The sequence below is a fragment of the Babylonia areolata genome, chromosome 1 (assembly GCF_041734735.1).
Source record: "Babylonia areolata isolate BAREFJ2019XMU chromosome 1, ASM4173473v1, whole genome shotgun sequence".
NCBI lineage: Eukaryota > Metazoa > Mollusca > Gastropoda > Neogastropoda > Buccinidae > Babylonia > Babylonia areolata.
Window position 1 is genome coordinate 99786668 of NC_134876.1, and position 17500 is coordinate 99804167.

Sequence of the window (17500 nt, forward strand, 5' to 3'; positions counted from 1 at the left end):
CATGCGAGTCGTGGCTATGTTGAATGTAACAAACAAGACTTCAACACGGCCCATCCAGATGGGTTGAAGTAGATCTATACTGAACTAGTGTAATCCCTTTCCACACCTTCTCAACCACACCCCTCGTCTAATATCACTGATAGTGAAAAGACGCTAAACTAAAGAACGAGCCCCTTCCCCCTCCCCCGGGATGAAGAAGATGTTCTGTCCTCTCTAATTCTTTGACTGGGTATCTCGGTTTTGATAAATATACATACATCACTTCAGTCAGCAGCACAGATCTACTGCATCTACTATTCAACAAAACCCGAAGAAAACAAAGGAATTACCCAGAATCATAAAAAAAGCTTAAGAAAAAGCTAAAGGTTGTCCGAAGTTCAACGCCTGAACGATTCTGCAACAGCACCCTGCGTTATCATCCACAGATAACAATCAACTCTAGCAGATAAGAAAACACACATACACAGACACAACTACGTCAACATAAACAGAGTTGCTTGTGTGAAAAAACAAACAAACAAACAAAAAAACAACAACCGAAAAACTACCGAAGAAAAAGAAGAGTACACTCTTAGCCAACGAACACCAATAATAACAAAGAGCAGAGGACAAAACGGCATTGTTATTGCCTCCCGAAGAGCGAGGCAGACAGAGTGAACATGGCGGGGTAATAACAAAGCAGTACATGTCTGTCGAACAGCGAGAAGCGTCAAGCACAGAACACGCTTCCCTTTCCCCTCAGATGACTGCTGATTACACGGCAGGACAGGGATGAAAAGGACAGCTCTGTTGACACCCGATGACGATGGGAAAGTGGCGGTGGGGAGGAGGGGGGGGGGAGGGATTGAAACAGGAAGACCAAAGCTATTGTTCTACACCATGTGAGGGCGCCACATCAGAGCCATGGTTTGAGTGCGCGTGCTGGCTATCTGGGCGTCAGTTCGTGTCTAGCTCGTCTGAACGTTGGTAGCTTTCTTTAAAGTTCGCTTCATTTGGCTGAGGCGAGTTTTAGTTCGCGTAACTGATTGTAACTTTACATCCCTTGATGGGATACCTCTTGCATCATACAGTACAGAGTATATCGCAGTTCGTTATCTGTGTACATGGATGTGTATGTTGTTCATCCCCAGCTTGGAGTTGGGGAGGAAGTCTAGTGTCGATGTGGAGGGGAACAAGCCCGGGGGGAGTGGGTTGATGGGGGAGGGGGGGGGCATCTTACACCGATCGGTGATGTGCTGATGAACATTTATTTCATGACACCATGTCAATTTCGAACCTTGAGGCGACTTACAAAATGATACGACAATGGCGAGCACCCTTGACACCATTCACTGCAATGTTTTCATGGCTTTGACCCTGACTTAGTGACCATGCTTTTCCTTCATACCACTCAGATCGGATCAGACCGCTTTGCTCATCAACAGGCATCATCATCAGGAGGCATGAGAAACTCGTCTTGATGTGTGGTAAGAAAACAAACACTTGTACATTATCATTTATTCCGTCGATATGATTTATTATCGAAATTCTCATCGGCCGCTTCCGGGCATTTCGGCTTGTGCCCCCCTTCCTTCTGACAGTTTAGACACCAGGAGTTGAACAGACTGCAGCAATAAAGTTCCATGACATTTTCCTTGGCACACGTACCACCGTCGGAAGGATCATTGTTGTATCAGTTCAAGTTACTGCTCATTACAAACATCCATCTGTCAATCCGCTCATCCATCCTCCCATACACCAATCCACACATCAACTCATCGCTTCATCCAGTGTGTGTGTGTGTGTGTGTGTGTGTGTGTGTGTGTGTGTGTGTGCGCGCGCGCACTCGCATGTGTCCGTGCGTGTGTCCGTGCGTGCATGCACTCGGGTCCGAACACCTAACACCCGTAAGCGTGCGCACATCCGTGCGTATTTCTGCACAAACATTCACGTGCACGTGTGTACAAGTTCACAAACATTTGCAACCCTCCCGCCCACTCCACAGGTATAGGCCTGAGTATATCCTTGCGCACGCGCGCTCTTTGTTGGCCCCACAAAGGAGGAGTAACTGATGAACATTGCTGAAGGCAGGTGAGCCTGAAGACACTATGGCAGCTTGTCCAATGGAGCCATTAACATGCTGTCGGAAAAAAGAACAAAGGGGGCTTCTACGTCCCCCTAATCTTATGACAACCAGTTTCACTCCTACCGGTTGTAAGTCACAGACACACACACACACACAGCGAGAGAGACTGAGAGAGAGAGAGAGAGAGAGAGAGAGAGAGAGAATATGTTGTTGTACTAATGATAGACGTCAGAATGTGTTTAGGACTCGCGCGCGCGCGCGAGTTTTCAACACTTAATCACGGGCAAAAGTAACTCATGTTACCTCAGGTCCAACTGAGGGAGAGATAGATAAATATGTAGACGAATAGCAAGATATGTATGACTTTTTGTACTGGAAAAAGAATACGAAATATTACACACACACACACAGACACACACACACGAGCATGTGTGTTTGTATTTCTTTGTTTGAGAGAAAAATGCAGGTGTACACCTTGTTTGTATTTGCATATATTTCTTTTCTTTTCCTTCAGATTTTCTTTCTATTTTTCCACCCTTTTTTCAGATGGCTTAATTAAAACAACAACAACAACAACACCCCAAAACAAACAGTTACTGCTTCATCAATGTTCCATCATGAAATGAGATTTTGACTTTGAATATAGACTTTATTTATTTATTTTTTTTTACTTCGACTGACGGACCAGCTGAAAATGACTGAATCTGCACGATGAAAAAATGTGTACGCGTAGGCTTTTGTTTGGAACCATAAAGAGAAAGACTTAAAACACCAGACGAAAGAAGAAGAAGAAGATGGATCAGCATAACCTGTATTTACTGCTCTCAGTAAAAGATGAAAGCGATTGGAAATGCACGTGCCAACAGTCCGTGCAGAAGAAAGCAGGAAACAGGCACAAAACAGTTCGATCCTGATGGTGATAAGACTTGTGCCTGTTGTCCATTGTCAAACGATACTGGTGTGGCATGCATTACCGTTCTTGGTCCTCTTCGCTAGGTGGCGGGTCGGTGAGCACACCACACCGGTGGTTTTCGTGACAATGACAATCCTGGCTTTCTTTCCCTTTTCTCCACCTCTGTTCTCCCTGTGTCAAGGCTAACGAATCAACCAACGCCGCCTGATTTTGATGAATGGCAACCTCGTGCCACTTGACAAACGGTATTCATAAATGTGATGCAACCCCCCCCCCCTCTCTCTCTCACGCTTGCACACACACACAGACAAATATGCACGCCCATATACATACACAGCACAGGCAAACTCACACACACATATATGTCACCTCTTCATGATCTACGTTGACACCAAAAACATTTATCCTCATAATAAAGTCTAAGTGATTCTCTCTCCGTGTCCAGTATCCCTTTCCATTACGTGTGTCACGTCAGTAACAATGCTGCCAGTAAGAAACCACCCCCAGTGACAGATTTAAGGTACGTTGCACTGTCAAGAAGTTGTCAAAGCGTGCTGATTGACCCATATTCACTGCATCACATCTTTATGAATAAAACGCAGGTACCTGACCAACGTATAAACCCAACGTGCTGGTCAGGCTTTGAGAGCCTACCCCAAGTTTGTGGGGAACAAACACTTGAAAAGAAGGGTGGGGTGGGCAAGGAAAGGACAATGTCAAACTGACAATCACAATACAATATATAGGGTGGGTGGGCAAGGAAAGGACAATATCAAACTGACAATCACAATACAATATATAGGGTGGGCGGCCAACGAAAGGACAATATCAAACTGACAATCACAATACAATATATAGGGTGGGTGGGCAAGGAAAGGACAATATCAAACTGACAATTACAATACACCCACTCCCCTCTTCACTAGAGCTGAGTACAAGGGATACCAATAAAAAACCAAAACAAAACAAGTCATCGGAACAACAACAACAACAACAACAATAAAAAGCCAGCAAAAGTAAAATATAAAGTTGGGTGTTTCGTAACTTTAATTTTAATAAAACGCGCATTATGTACAGCTCAGTACTGCATGATTACTGTATCACCCACTTGAAAATCGCTGCTTCCCATTGCTACAGTTTGCGACAGACCTTGCATAGCAGAAAACATAGGAAGTTGATGGTGGCCGCAGACATAAATTCTGTTTATAATCCGTGGACTGTATCTCGAATCGCGCACAGTACTGGCCAAGCAGTCACTGGCTTCTTCGTTAAAAGAATCAATTAAAGCGTTCCCGGAATAGCCCGGAACGATTCTACACTATCGATAAACGCAGGTTTCTGTTAGCATTTGCCTGTCTTCACGCTGTCGGTCTGAAGATAGCAGCAGTAAGAACGGCAAAGAAAGGCAGTCCAGAAATCCCACTGATGTATATCATAAAGAAACGTGTTACGCATCTCACAGACCCACAGCGTCGCCCTGTACAAACACCCATGTCTCATGTACGTTGCACGTGTTGCTTTATTGTCATGTTCACTTTACTTTCAGGTTTACCAGTGAGAAGATGAGAGATGTTTGAAGTTGCACTGGTTCGAACTCCACAGCGAGGGGAGGTCTTTGAAATATGAACCGGGATTTCTGATCCCGCTCCACTAGACCAGTGGACACACGCATGGACACACACACACACACACACACGCATGCATACACATACACATACACGTACCCAAACACACGCATAGATAGATAGATAGATTGATAGATAGCGCATGTATGTATGTAAGTATGTATGTATGTATGCACTACAAGAAAGAGAGTTAATGTCTGTGTGTATTCATTGTGTCTGTTTGTGAGTGCGCGCGCAAGCACGCCTCTATGTGTGAGTATGTGTGTAGTAGTGGGTGGTGAGTGTGTGTGGTAGTGGGTGGTGAGTGTATGTGTATGTGCACGTGCGAGCCTGGGTGCAGTGGAGCCCGGGTGCTAGTCTTTCGGATGGAACGATAAACAGAAGTCCTGGATACAGGATGCACTTCGTGCAAGGGAAGAGCAGCCTAAAATTCACACACAGTAATCTGCTGTGACACACTAAGAAAATACTATACATTTTCAGCGGACAACAACAACAACAACAACTTACAAACAAACTTACAACGCTGTTGATTTTATCAGTATGATATTTTACTGCATGGGCCTTTGATTCTGAGCGGACACAGTGATTCGTCGATTAAAAACAACAACAACAACAACAACAACAGAAAACACCTAAAAAAATCTGGACTGTTTCTGGCAGCAGCAAATCATCGAACGCGCATGTCACAATTTCCAAGGGAAGGAACTCCATCCTTTTTTCTTCTTCTCTGCAGTGGGGTGCATCCGCCATTGTTGGAAACGGATTTGATGCAAGAAGTAAGATTCTATCCAAAACTTTTGAATCAGGTATTTCCTTGAAAACGTCGCCAATGACAACAAAGACAGGCTGTTGTCTTAAAGTTTTTATGCGTCTGCATGTAGTGTGAAATATGTAATTTATATGCTATGATTGTCCATTGAGCGGCCACGTCATTCCTTCATGTGTTGGCATCCTCTGGAGTCTAACAGACCTCACACCCCCGTCCGCAGACTCATATGCTCGCTTTTTTGTGATGATTATTTCAACGTCATAACTTCAGTGAGACTGAAAATGGCTACACCTACAAACATACCTAAGTACACTAAAAGAACAGAAAGAGAGAGAGAGAGAGGGAGAGAGAGAGAGAGGGAGAGAGAGAGAGAGAGAGAGAGGGAGAGAGGTGGTGGGTAGGATCGCAGACAGAAACATAGAGAGAGAGGGAGGGGAGAGGGGGAAGAGGGAGGGAGAGAGAGGAAGAGAGGAGAGAGAGGAGGTTCGCAGACAGAAAAAGAAAGAGAGAGAGGAGGCACACACACACACACACACACACACACACACACACACACACACACACACACACACACAGTGGCATTCTTTGACAGACAGACAGACATACAGGCTTGTGTTGCTTGACGCACGATAATTAAAGTATGTAAGTCCTTAATTCTATGCTGATGCTAAGTATAGTGTCTATTGTTCATTATAGCATTGCACTATCACCAACATCTGATGAAAATATATCATGTCCACCTCGCCCTTAAAAAAAGTTAATACAAAAATTATATACAGCACAGGTAGCTACACAGACAGACAGACAGTCAGACAGACAGCCACACAGTCACACAGACAGACAGACAGCCACACAGTCACACAGGCAGACAGTCACACAGACAGCCACACAGACAGACAGACAGACAGGCCCTCACCATCTCCGTCATGTCGGAAGCCGAGGGAGTGACGTTCTTGCGCAGGTCGTTGTGTTTCTGAAGGATGAGGGTGTAATAGGGCCTCATGTCCACCATCTCCCCCCTCACCTGGCCCCCCACTACCCCCAGCCACACCACCACCATCACCCCCACCACCATCTTCATCACCTGGGACCCCTTGCCTGTAGCTTCCATGATGGTCTTCAGCCCACCAGTGTCCAGAATCTCTTTGGTGCTGCCTGCACAATGTTCACGTTCCTGACACGGTAAATTCGACTTTTCAAAACTTCGCCCAGAAAAATAAGAGTTTACTCTTTGCTGTTGATTATCACTCACAGCTTTTCAGGGGAGTCAGGATCGTTTATTTTTGTTTACTGGTGGACAGCAATTTGCAGCCAAGAAAATACTGTCGCCAGAAGATGTGCAACTTCACACAAAAAGCGGTCAAAGTCAGAGCAATGAATGTCTTTGCCTTGCACAATACAAATGGTGAAAATTTCAGTCCAAGTATACGTTGTTAAATCTTTGAAGTGTGAAAATTTCCAAAGAGATTGCCCTCGAAGTCTTGTTGCTTTGAAGTCGGTTTTCTAGAAACAAAAACCACCAACGACAGCAACAAAAGAGAACTGTGCTGTCAACTGCAGCAACAAGGACGGTGAGGAGAAGACGAAGAAGTGTGGAGCCAAGCACAAAGTCCTCAGGTTGACGTGCTGGGGATGTACAGATGTCTCCTGTCCCGTCCTGTCCTGTGATGTCGGTCCCTCCTCGCGGCACCGTCTGAGGCGGAGCGGCCGTTGAGCCTCACGTCTTATAGCCTGCAGGAGTCGCTAATCTGCTTGATCTGAATCGTCTGCGATCCTTCCGCTCCCCGACCAGAAGACCCCCACATCGATTTGGGAGGACTGGGGAGGGGGGGGGGGGTGTGGGAGGGAGGGGTGCTGGAGGGGGGGGGGTGCAGTAAGGGAGTGAGGGGTGGGGTGGGGTGGGGGTTGGGAGGTGAGGGTCCCTCCCCTCCCCCTCCCCTCCCCCTCCCCTGCCCCTCCCCCTCCCCTGCCCCTCCCCTGCCCCTCCTCGCCCCCCCTTCCCGCCCTTTACCCTGTCATGCAAGCCGCGCGCTGGCTGTGCTGAATGACTTTGGCCGACGTGAACAGAGACAGGAGACTGACTGTCTCCCTGAGCGTGAGTTTGAGGCTGGTCAGGTTATAGTGGATGACACGACAACTGGCGTGGTTTGAACATTGTTTTCTTGAAGAAACGCATTAAAACTGGGAAAGCTTTTTTGTTTATTTTTATTTTTGTGTGTGTTTGAAAGAAGTTTTTTAACAATAGACAATCTGGCCTGATGTATTTCATATTTGTCTTTTTATTATCACCGTATGTCATCGTTTTGTTCTTTTCTCCAATGATTTTTTTTGTAATGATTGCTGTAATCACAACAGAATTAATTTCTTTTTTATAAACTTGGCTGTGATCTATCGGCCACTAGTGGCCAAGCGGTAAATCGCCACGGTCTTGGAATCCAGCGTCCGCAGATCGAGTCCACCATTGAACCCTTTTTTGAGTATTGGAGGAACACAATGACTGAATTTCCAAGACATGAGGCCAAGATACTACAACTGCGACCTCTCTGCTGCTTCTGCTGCAACTACCGACGGGCGCAGCAGCCGAGTGGTTAAAGCGTTGGACTTTCAATCTGAGTGGTCTGGGTTCGAATCCCGGTAACGGCGCGTGGTGGGTAAAGGGTGGAGATTTTTCCGATCTCCCAGGTCAACATATTTGCAGACCTGCTAGTGCCTGAACCCCCTTCGTGTGTATACGCACGCAGAAGATCAAATACGCACGTTACCGACCCTGTAACCTATGTCAGCGTTCGGCGGGTGATGGAAATAAAAACATACCGGGCATGCATACCTCCGAAAACGGAGTATGGTTGCCCACATGGCGGAGGTAAAAACGGTCATACACGTAACGAAGAAGAAGAAGAAGAAGAAGGAGAAGAAAAAGAAAAAGCAGAAACAGAAGCAGAAGAAGAAGAAGAAGAAGCAGGAGATGATGATGATGATGATGATGATGATGAAGACGACTAAGAAGGACAAAAAATGAGGACGACGACAAGGAAGACGACAGCAAGCTACCTGCACCTCCATGGAGGCGCTCCACGTGACTCACGTTGACAGGCGGGTGGACAGGGCAGAGCGGACCTCACTGGGTCAGCTGTGCTCTGTTGTCATGGCAGGCCGCAGCTTCTTCACACACACACACACACACACACCACCACCACCACCACCACCACACACACTCACCACCCACTACCACACACATACTCACACATAGAGGCGTGCTTGAGCGCGCCCTCACAAACAGACAGACAGCCACAAGGAACACACAGACATTAACTCTCTTTCTCGTAGTACATACATACATACATACAAACATACATGCATACATACATACATACATGCATACATACATACATACATATGTGCGCTATCTATCTATCTACCTATCTATCTATCTATCCGTGTGTTTGGGTACGTGTATATGTGTATGGCTGTGTATGTGTGTTCATGTGTGTTTGTGTGTGTGTGTTTGTGTGTGTGTCTATGCGTGTGTTGTCTGAATTTTTTCATGACAGGGAAAACAAAAATCCAAACACATAACTACTGGCCGCCCTTCTTTCTTCTCTCTCTCCCTCTCTCTCGCTCTCACTCTCTCCCTTTCTCTCTCTCTCTCTCTTTCTCTCTGTGTGTTGTTCACCCCCCTCTCTCTCTTGCTCTCTCCTTTTCTCTCTCTTTCTCTCTCTCTGTTGCTCTCTCCTTTCTCTTGCTCTCTCCTTTCTCTCTCTTTCTCTCTCCCCCTCTCCCCCCTTCTCTCTTCCCTCCCTCTCTCTCTGTCTCTTTCTCTCTTCCTCTCTCTCTCTCCCTTTCTCTCTCTCTCTCCCTCTATCTCTCCCCCTTTCTCTCTCTCTCCCTCTCTCTCTCCCCCTCTCTCTTCCCCCTCTCTTTCCCTTTCTCTCTCCCTCTTTCTCTCTCTTCCCCCCTCTCTCCCCCCCTCTCTCCCCCCTCTCTCTGTGTCTCTTTCTTTCTCTCCATCACACAGTGATTAATCAGACTGCACCGTGCCAGGCTTTCAGACGTCCACAGAAGGCAGCTTCCTTTCCGCTGTGCTGTGCTGTCTCTGAACCCTGACACACCTGTCAGCTGTTACAGTCATGTTTGTCATGGTCACGTTCTGGGGACGACACTTGTCGTGATCACTCTTGTCATGAGCACATTTCTCATGACGATTCCGAGGATATCTAGGACTTTGTTGTTCTTCGTGCGAGCCCCCCCCCCCACCCCCCCTCTCTCTCTCTGAATGTGTTCTCCTTACAGTGGACATAAACTAACGAAATCAAACTCTAGTCTGGTCATGTCTACGATTCTGTATACTTACATGTATTACAAATTGTGAACCATCCTCACCCAACTCTTTTTTTTTTTTCGCACTGACATATCTTTACATCTCTCTCTCTCTCTCCCTCTGTCTGTCTGTCTCTCCCCTTTCTCTCTCCCTCTCTCTTTCTTTCTCATAATGTGCCTTTCTGTCCATATCCCTATTACCCGTCGCCTTATTTGCTATCTTTGATGTCTCTTACATCTGTGTTTTAAATTTGATCATTACTTTTCTGTATTAATTTCACTTGAATCATTCATGTGTAGCATTCATGCCAGGGTTTTGTTGTTGTTGTTTTTCCCTTGGTGTGTGTTAGTTTTAGTGTTAGTGTTAGTGTTAGTGTGTGTGTGTGTGTGTGTGTGTGTGTGTGTGTGTGTGTTACTCGCTTCCGTTTCGTACAGATGTGAGCGATGTTGTGTCTCTCAGTTTGACGCTGTATTATACTTGTACATTATACATGTATTAAGTATAACAACATTTACATGCGTATATGTTTGTGTGTCTCTTAGAACAACGGCAGATGTGTAAGTCGGCCAAAGTGCTAATGTCTTCATCGTTGGAAAAAAAAAAGATTCATTCATTCATTCTCTCTCTCTTTGTGTGTGTGTGTGTGTGTGTGTGTGTGTGTGTGTGTGTGTGTGTGTGTGTGTGTGTGTGTGTGTGTGTGTGTGTGTGTGTGTGTGTGTATTACATGAAACGACTTTTTCGGTTAGAATGATATGCAGTTTTCTAACCTACTCTACATGATTGTCATTAGTTAAGTAACTGTGATGCGAATTGCAGGAAATGGTCACGTTTTAACAGTAATTGTACATTATATAATCAATATTACGTGCACTGTAACCAAAAGACAATTTTCTGTGAGTTTACAGACTATAGAGCTTATCGTATATCTCATCATATCGTACTGAAGGTGACAAAGAAGTCGAAAAAGTCACCCAAATCAAACAGGAAAAACCTACGCATCTGTTAGAAACGAAACAAACAACATACGCAAAGAAAAACACTATTCATGTACAAAAGATAGTCGAGTCTTATACAGAAAAATACCAATCAAACATTAAAGTTGTCGGAAGGAAAACACGCTCATCATAATTAGTAGCCCACAGTGAGAACAGACTACACTCAAAGCCCATACAGTCTTCAAGAGTTGCCCACTGTTTTGGTGTAGAGAATCCAGAGAAGAAGAAGAAGATGATGATGATGATGACGACGACGACGAAGAAGAAGATGAAGAAGAAAAAGAAGAAGATGATGATGACGAAGAAGAAGAAGAAGAAGAAGAAGAAGAAGAAGAAGAAGAATATGAACAAGAAGAAGAAGCAGCACTTAAGCCCCTTAGCGTGACACAGGCTTAATCCCCCTTGGCACAGCAGATTCCAGAACCCACGCCCTCCTTCCCCCTCCCCCCTCCCCCTCATCGCCCCCCCCCCCCCCCCCCCAACCTCTTTTTTTTTTAAATTTCGCAGACCACAAACAGCCGAGTCAGCCCGATACAATCACGCCACCCTCAACCCCCGCCAAGACTTCACCCCTGTCAAAACGATCACTGACCCATCGGGAACAGATATCAAGCCGTCAAGTCATACCTTGATCCGACAGACGTGAACCACAGGAAGCAGTGGACTGGAGAATGTGAGGTCAGAGAGCGAGCTGGGGGAGGGGGGGGGGGATCCTGTGGGATGGGGAGGGGGGCGGGGAGGAGCGTAGAGGGATGAAGAAGGTGGCTGGGGTGTGTGTGTGGGGGTGTGGGGTGGGATGGTGGGGGTGGTGGGAGTGGGGATGGGGTCTTGGCGAGTGGGGGTGGGGGGTGGGGACGGATCTCCGTGTCACACGTCTTGCGATGTCGTCAAAAGATTGCAAAATGTGGGACTCCACTGAGTCATGTCTGTTTATTGTTGGGGGAAAAACAAACAAACATAGAAAGAACAGAGAAGAAAAAAACAAAACAAACGGGAGATGGCCTTTTGCCCTGTTGTGTGCAGACAGCAGTTCCCGTATGGCGATTCCTCCTGTTGCATGTCAGAACAAAAAGTCTGGCGGCAAACAAAGAAATGAAGTGTTTTCAATGGAAATCGCTTAGTGAGCAAGTGTCACGATGAGTAACTGTGTGCGTACTCCGTCCGTGCAGGGGGGGTTTAAAACATAAGACTTGATGAGTCAGTGTAAAAGAATAAACAATCAGAATGAGAGAGACAAAGTCGGCATTGTCTTTTCTGTGACTACACACTAACAGTAACCACTGATCAGAAAAAGGAGATTGAAAAAAACACACAAAAACCCCCAAAACAAACAAACCAATTCCAGCTTGGACAATGGCGATTTTGTTATTAAGCAGCAATAGATATCGGTATGATGCTGTTGATAAGATATTGTACAGACAGGGTTTGAAATACTGGCAGTATCGGCGTTCATCTGATAATAAAGACAGCGAATCGGACAGCCGCCAGACACACAAACACATGCGTGCACACACACACACACATTCCGTCTGATATCACTTCAAGTGGAAAGACGTTAAACTGAAGACAACAACACACACACACACACACACACACACACACACACACACACACACACACACACACAGACACAGACACACATACACACACACACACACACACACACACACACACACACACACACACACACACACACACACACACACACACACACACACACACACACATGTTCGCAAGAACGAACACCCCACCCCCAACACTCCCACACAACATAAACACACCCTGGTCATACATACAGCACCTTATTGCCACACGAAAGAACAAAGAACCAGCTCAACTAATACAAAAGACTGAAAGTTTTGGTTAGAATGGGATTTTCATCGCTTGCAGCCAACACAGATAATAACTGTATTATCTCAACAGAGAAATCAAGTGTAGGACTTTCACCACGACGGCTGGCCCTCATAAACTGCCACGCAGTCTGTTTGACATGGGATGGAGTGAAAGTCCACGATTTCTCACAAACCCACGCCGTCTCTCACTTTGAGGTAGAGGAAAAGAACAGATAAAGATGGTGGCGACCACAACGACGATCATAACACCGAGAGAAAAGTGAAAGGACTGCGAGAAATCGCGGGCTCACGTGGAGCCTGACGTCGTGTTATAACAGTTATAACAACATCACCACTAGCATGACAGCAGCCCCGGAGGTAGCGGTGCAGAGGAAGGTGAAGGGTTAAGGTCAGGATGTAGGTGGCAGAATGGTTAAGACGCTCATCAGCCGATACAGAGAGTCCTTGAGGATCTGGGTTCGAATCCCGCTCTCGCCCTTTCTCCCAAATTTGGCTGGAAAATCGAACTGAGCGTCTAGTTATTCGGGTGGGACGATAAACTGATGTCCCGTGTGCAGCACGCACTTGGCGCACTGAAAAAGAACCCATGGCAACAAGAGTGTTGTCCTCTGGCAAAATTCTGTTGAAGAAATCCACTCTGATAGGTACACAGTATATAAGCATGCACTCAAGGCCTGACTAAGCGCGTTGGGTTGTGTAGCTGGTCAGGCTTCTGCCTGGCAGGTGTGGAGTACCGTATATGGATTTGTCCGAAAGCAGTGACGCCTCCTTGAGAAAATAAAACTGAAACTGGGGTAGCAGCGGCTGTAGCGTTGGTGGTGGTGGTTGTGGTGTGGTGGTGGTTGTGGTGTGGTGGTGGTTGTGGTGTGGTGGTGGTTGTGGTGTGGTGGTGGTGGTGGTGTGGTGGTTGTGGTGTGGTGGTGGTTGTGGTGTGGTGGTGGTGTGGTGTGGTGGTGGTTGTGGTGTGGTGGTGGTTGTGGTGTGGTGGTTGTGGTGTGGTGGTGGTGTGGTGTGGTGGTGGTGTGGTGTGGTGGTGGTGTGGTGGTGGTTGTGGTGTGGTGGTGGTTGTGGTGTGGTGGTTGTGGTGTGGTGGTGGTTGTGGTGTGGTGGCTGTGGTGTGGTGGTGGTTGTGGTGGTGGTTGTGGTGTGGTGGTTGTGGTGTGGTGGTGGTTGTGGTGGTGGTTGTGGTGGTGGTGGTGGTGTGGTGGTGGTTGTGGTGTGGTGGTGGTTGTGGTGTGGTTGTGGTGTGGTGGTGGTGGTGGTGTGGTGGTGGCTGTGGTGTGGTGGTGGTGGTTGTGGTGTGGTGGTGGTTGTGGTGTGGTTGTGGTGTGGTGGTGGTGGTGGTGTGGTGGTGGCTGTGGTGTGGTGGTGGTGGTGGTGTGGTGGTGGTTGTGGTGTGGTGGTGGTGGTGGTGTGGTGGTGGCTGTGGTGTGGTGGTGGTGGTGGTGTGGTGGTGGTGGTTGTGGTGTGGTGGTGGTGGTGTGGTGGTGGTTGTGGTGTGGTGGTGGCTGTGGTGGTGGTGTGGTGTGGTGGTTGTGGTGTGGTGGTGGCTGTGGTGTGGTGGTGGTGGTGGTGTGGTGGTGGTTGTGGTGTGGTGGTGGTGGTGGTGTGGTGGTGGTTGTGGTGGTGGTGTGGTGGTGGTTGTGGTGTGGTGGTGGCTGTGGTGTGGTGGTGGTGGTGGTGTGGTGGTGGTTGTGGTGTGGTGGTGGTGGTGGTGTGGTTGTGGTGGTGGTTGTGGTGTGGTTGTGGTGTGGTTGTGGTGGTGGTTGTGGTGGTGGTGGTGTGGTGGTTGTGGTGTGGTGGTGGTTGTGGTGTGGTGGTTGTGGTGTGGTGGTGGTTGTGGTGTGGTGGTGGCTGTGGTGTGGTGGTGGTGGTGGTGTGGTGGTGGTTGTGGTGTGGTGGTGGTGGTGGTGTGGTTGTGGTGGTGGTTGTGGTGTGGTTGTGGTGTGGTTGTGGTGGTGGTTGTGGTGGTGGTGGTGTGGTGGTTGTGGTGTGGTGGTGGTTGTGGTGTGGTGGTTGTGGTGTGGTGGTGGTTGTGGTGTGGTGGTGGTTGTGGTGTGGTGGTTGTGGTGTGGTGGTGGCTGTGGTGTGGTGGTGGCTGTGGTGTGGTGGTGGTTGTGGTGTGGTGGTGGTTGTGGTGTGGTGGTGGTTGTGGTGTGGTGGTGGTTGTGGTGTGGTGGTTGTGGTGTGGTGGTGGTTGTGGTGTGGTGGTGGTTGTGGTTGTGGTGTGGTGGTTGTGGTGTGGTGGTGGCTGTGGTGTGGTGGTGGTTGTGGTGTGGTGGTGGTTGTGGTGTGGTGGTGGTTGTGGTGTGGTGGTTGTGGTGTGGTGGTTGTGGTGTGGTGGTTGTGGTGTGGTGGTGGTTGTGGTGTGGTGGTTGTGGTGTGGTGGTGGTGGTGGTGTGGTGTGGTGGTGGTGTGGTGGTGTGGTGGTGGTTGTGGTGTGGTGGTTGTGGTGTGGTGGTGGTTGTGGTGTGGTGGTGGTTGTGGTGTGGTGGTGGTTGTGGTGTGGTGGTGGTTGTGGTGTGGTGGTTGTGGTGTGGTGGTGGTTGTGGTGTGGTGGTGGTTGTGGTGGTGGTTGTGGTGTGGTGGTGGTTGTGGTGTGGTGGTGGTTGTGGTGTGGTGGTTGTGGTGTGGTGGTGGTTGTGGTGGTGGTGGTTGTGGTGTGGTGGTGGTTGTGGTGTGGTGGTGGTTGTGGTGTGGTGGTTGTGGTGTGGTGTGGTGTGGTGTGGTGTGGTTGTGGTGTGGTGGTGGTTGTGGTGTGGTGGTGGTGTGGTGTGGTGGTGGTGTGGTGGTGGTGGTGGTGTGGTGGTGGTTGTGGTGTGGTGGTGGTGGTGTGGTGGTGGTTGTGGTGTGGTGGTGGCTGTGGTGTGGTGGTGGTGGTGTGGTGGTGGTTGTGGTGTGGTGGTGGTTGTGGTGTGGTGGTTGTTGGAGTGGTGGTGGTTGTGGTGTGGTGGTTGTGGTGTGGTGGTGGTTGTGGTGTGGTGGTTGTGGTGTGGTGGTTGTTGTGGTGTGGTGGTTGTGGTGTGGTGGTTGTTGTGGTGTGGTGGTTGTGGTGTGGTGGTGGTTGTGGTGTGGTGGTTGTGGTGTGGTGGTTGTTGTGGTGTGGTGGTGGTGGTGGTGTGTGGTGGTGGTTGTGGTGTGGTGGTGGTGTGGTGGTGGTTGTGGTGTGGTGGTGGTTGTGGTGTGGTGGTGGTTGTGGTGTGGTGGTTGTGGTGTGGTGGTTGTGGTGTGGTGGTGGTTGTGGTGTGGTGGTGGTGTGGTGTGGTGGTGGTTGTGGTGTGGTGGTTGTGGTGTGGTGGTTGTGGTGTGGTGGTGGTTGTGGTGTGGTGGTGTGGTGTGGTGGTGGTGTGGTGTGGTGGTGGTTGTGGTGGTGGCTGTGGTGTGGTGGTGGTTGTGGTGTGGTGGTGGTTGTGGTGTGGTGGTGGTTGTGGTGTGGTGGCTGTGGTGTGGTGGTGGTTGTGGTGTGGTGGTGGTTGTGGTGTGGTGGTTGTGGTGTGGTGGTGGTTGTGGTGTGGTGGTGGTTGTGGTGTGGTGGTGGTTGTGGTGGTGGTGGTGTGGTGGTGGTTGTGGTGTGGTGGTGTGGTGTGGTGGTGGTTGTGGTGTGGTGGTGGTTGTGGTGGCTGTGGTGTGGTTGTGGCTGTGGTTGGTGGTTTGTGGTGGTGGTTGTGCGTGTGGTGGTGGTTTGTGGTGTGGTGGTGTGGTTGTGGTGGTGGCTGTGGTGTGGTTTGACGGTGTGGCGGTGGTTTGTTGTTGTTTGTGGTGAGTGTGGTGGGTGGCTGGTGGCTTTGGTTGTGGTGAGTGGCTGGTTGCTGTGGGTGTGGTGTGGTGTGGTGTGGTGTGCTGGTGGTGTGGTGGTGGTGTGGTGTGGTGGTGGTTGTGGTGTGATTGTGGTGTGGTGGTGGCTAGTGGTGGTGGTGGTGGTGTAGGTTGTGGTGTGTTGTGGTGTGGTGGTGGTTGTGGTGTGGTGGTGGTTGTGGTGTGGTGGTGGTGTGGTGTGGTGGTGGTGGTGGTTGTGGTGTGGTGGTGGTTGTGGTGGTGGTTGTGGTGTGGTGGTGGTGTGGTGTGGTGGTGGTGTGGTGTGGTGGTGGTTGTGGTGTGGTGGTGGTTGTGGTGTGGTGGTGGTTGTGGTGTGGTGGTGGTTGTGGTGTGGTGGTGGTTGTGGTGTGGTGGTGGTTGTGGTGTGGTGGTGGTGTGTGGTGGTTGTGGTGTGGTGGTGGTGTGGTGTGGTGGTGGTGGTTGTGGTGTGGTGGTGGTTGTGGTGTGGTGGTGGTGTGGTGTGGTGGTGGTTGTGGTGTGGTGGTGGTGTGGTGGTGGTTGTGGTGTGGTGGTGGTTGTGGTGTGGTGGTGGTTGTGGTGTGGTGGTGGTGTGGTGGTTGTGGTGTGGTGGTGGTTGTGGTGTGGTTGTGGTGTGGTGGTGGTTGTGGTGTGGTGGTGGTTGTGGTGTGGTGGTGGTTGTGGTGTGGTGGTTGTGGTGTGGTGGTGGTTGTGGTGTGGTGGTGGTTGTGGTGTGGTGGTGGTTGTGGTGTGGTGGTGGTGTGGTGTGGTGTGGTGGTGGTGTGGTGTGGTGGTTGTGGTGTGGTGGTGGTTGTGGTGTGGTGGTGGTTGTGGTGTGGTGGTTGTGGTGTGGTGGTTGTGGTGTGGTGGTGGTTGTGGTGTGGTGGTTGTGGTGTGGTGGTGGTTGTGGTGTGGTGGTGGTTGTGGTGTGGTGGTGGTGTGGTGGTGTGGTGGTGTGGTGGTGGTTGTGGTGTGGTGGTGGTTGTGGTGTGGTGGTGGTGTGGTGGTGGTTGTGGTGTGGTGGTGGTTGTGGTGTGGTTGTGGTGTGGTGGTGGTTGTGGTGTGGTGGTGGTGTGGTGTGGTGGTGGTTGTGGTGTGGTGGTGGTTGTGGTGTGGTTGTGGTGTGGTGGTGGTGGTGTGGTGTGGTGGTGGTTGTGGTGGTGGCTGTGGTGTGGTGGTGGTTGT

At 49.3% G+C, this 17500-nt stretch overlaps 1 protein-coding gene across 1 annotated transcript in view; it reads right to left on the reverse strand.

Moving 5' to 3' along the window:
- The window catches only part of LOC143293377 (uncharacterized), a 44594-nt gene that overhangs the window by 18306 nt on the left and 8788 nt on the right, over nt 1–17500 (reverse strand). The window contains exon 2 of the mRNA XM_076604229.1: nt 6292–6530. Coding sequence (XP_076460344.1) covers nt 6292–6530 — 239 coding nt within the window. The remainder of the gene's footprint in view (nt 1–6291; nt 6531–17500) is intronic.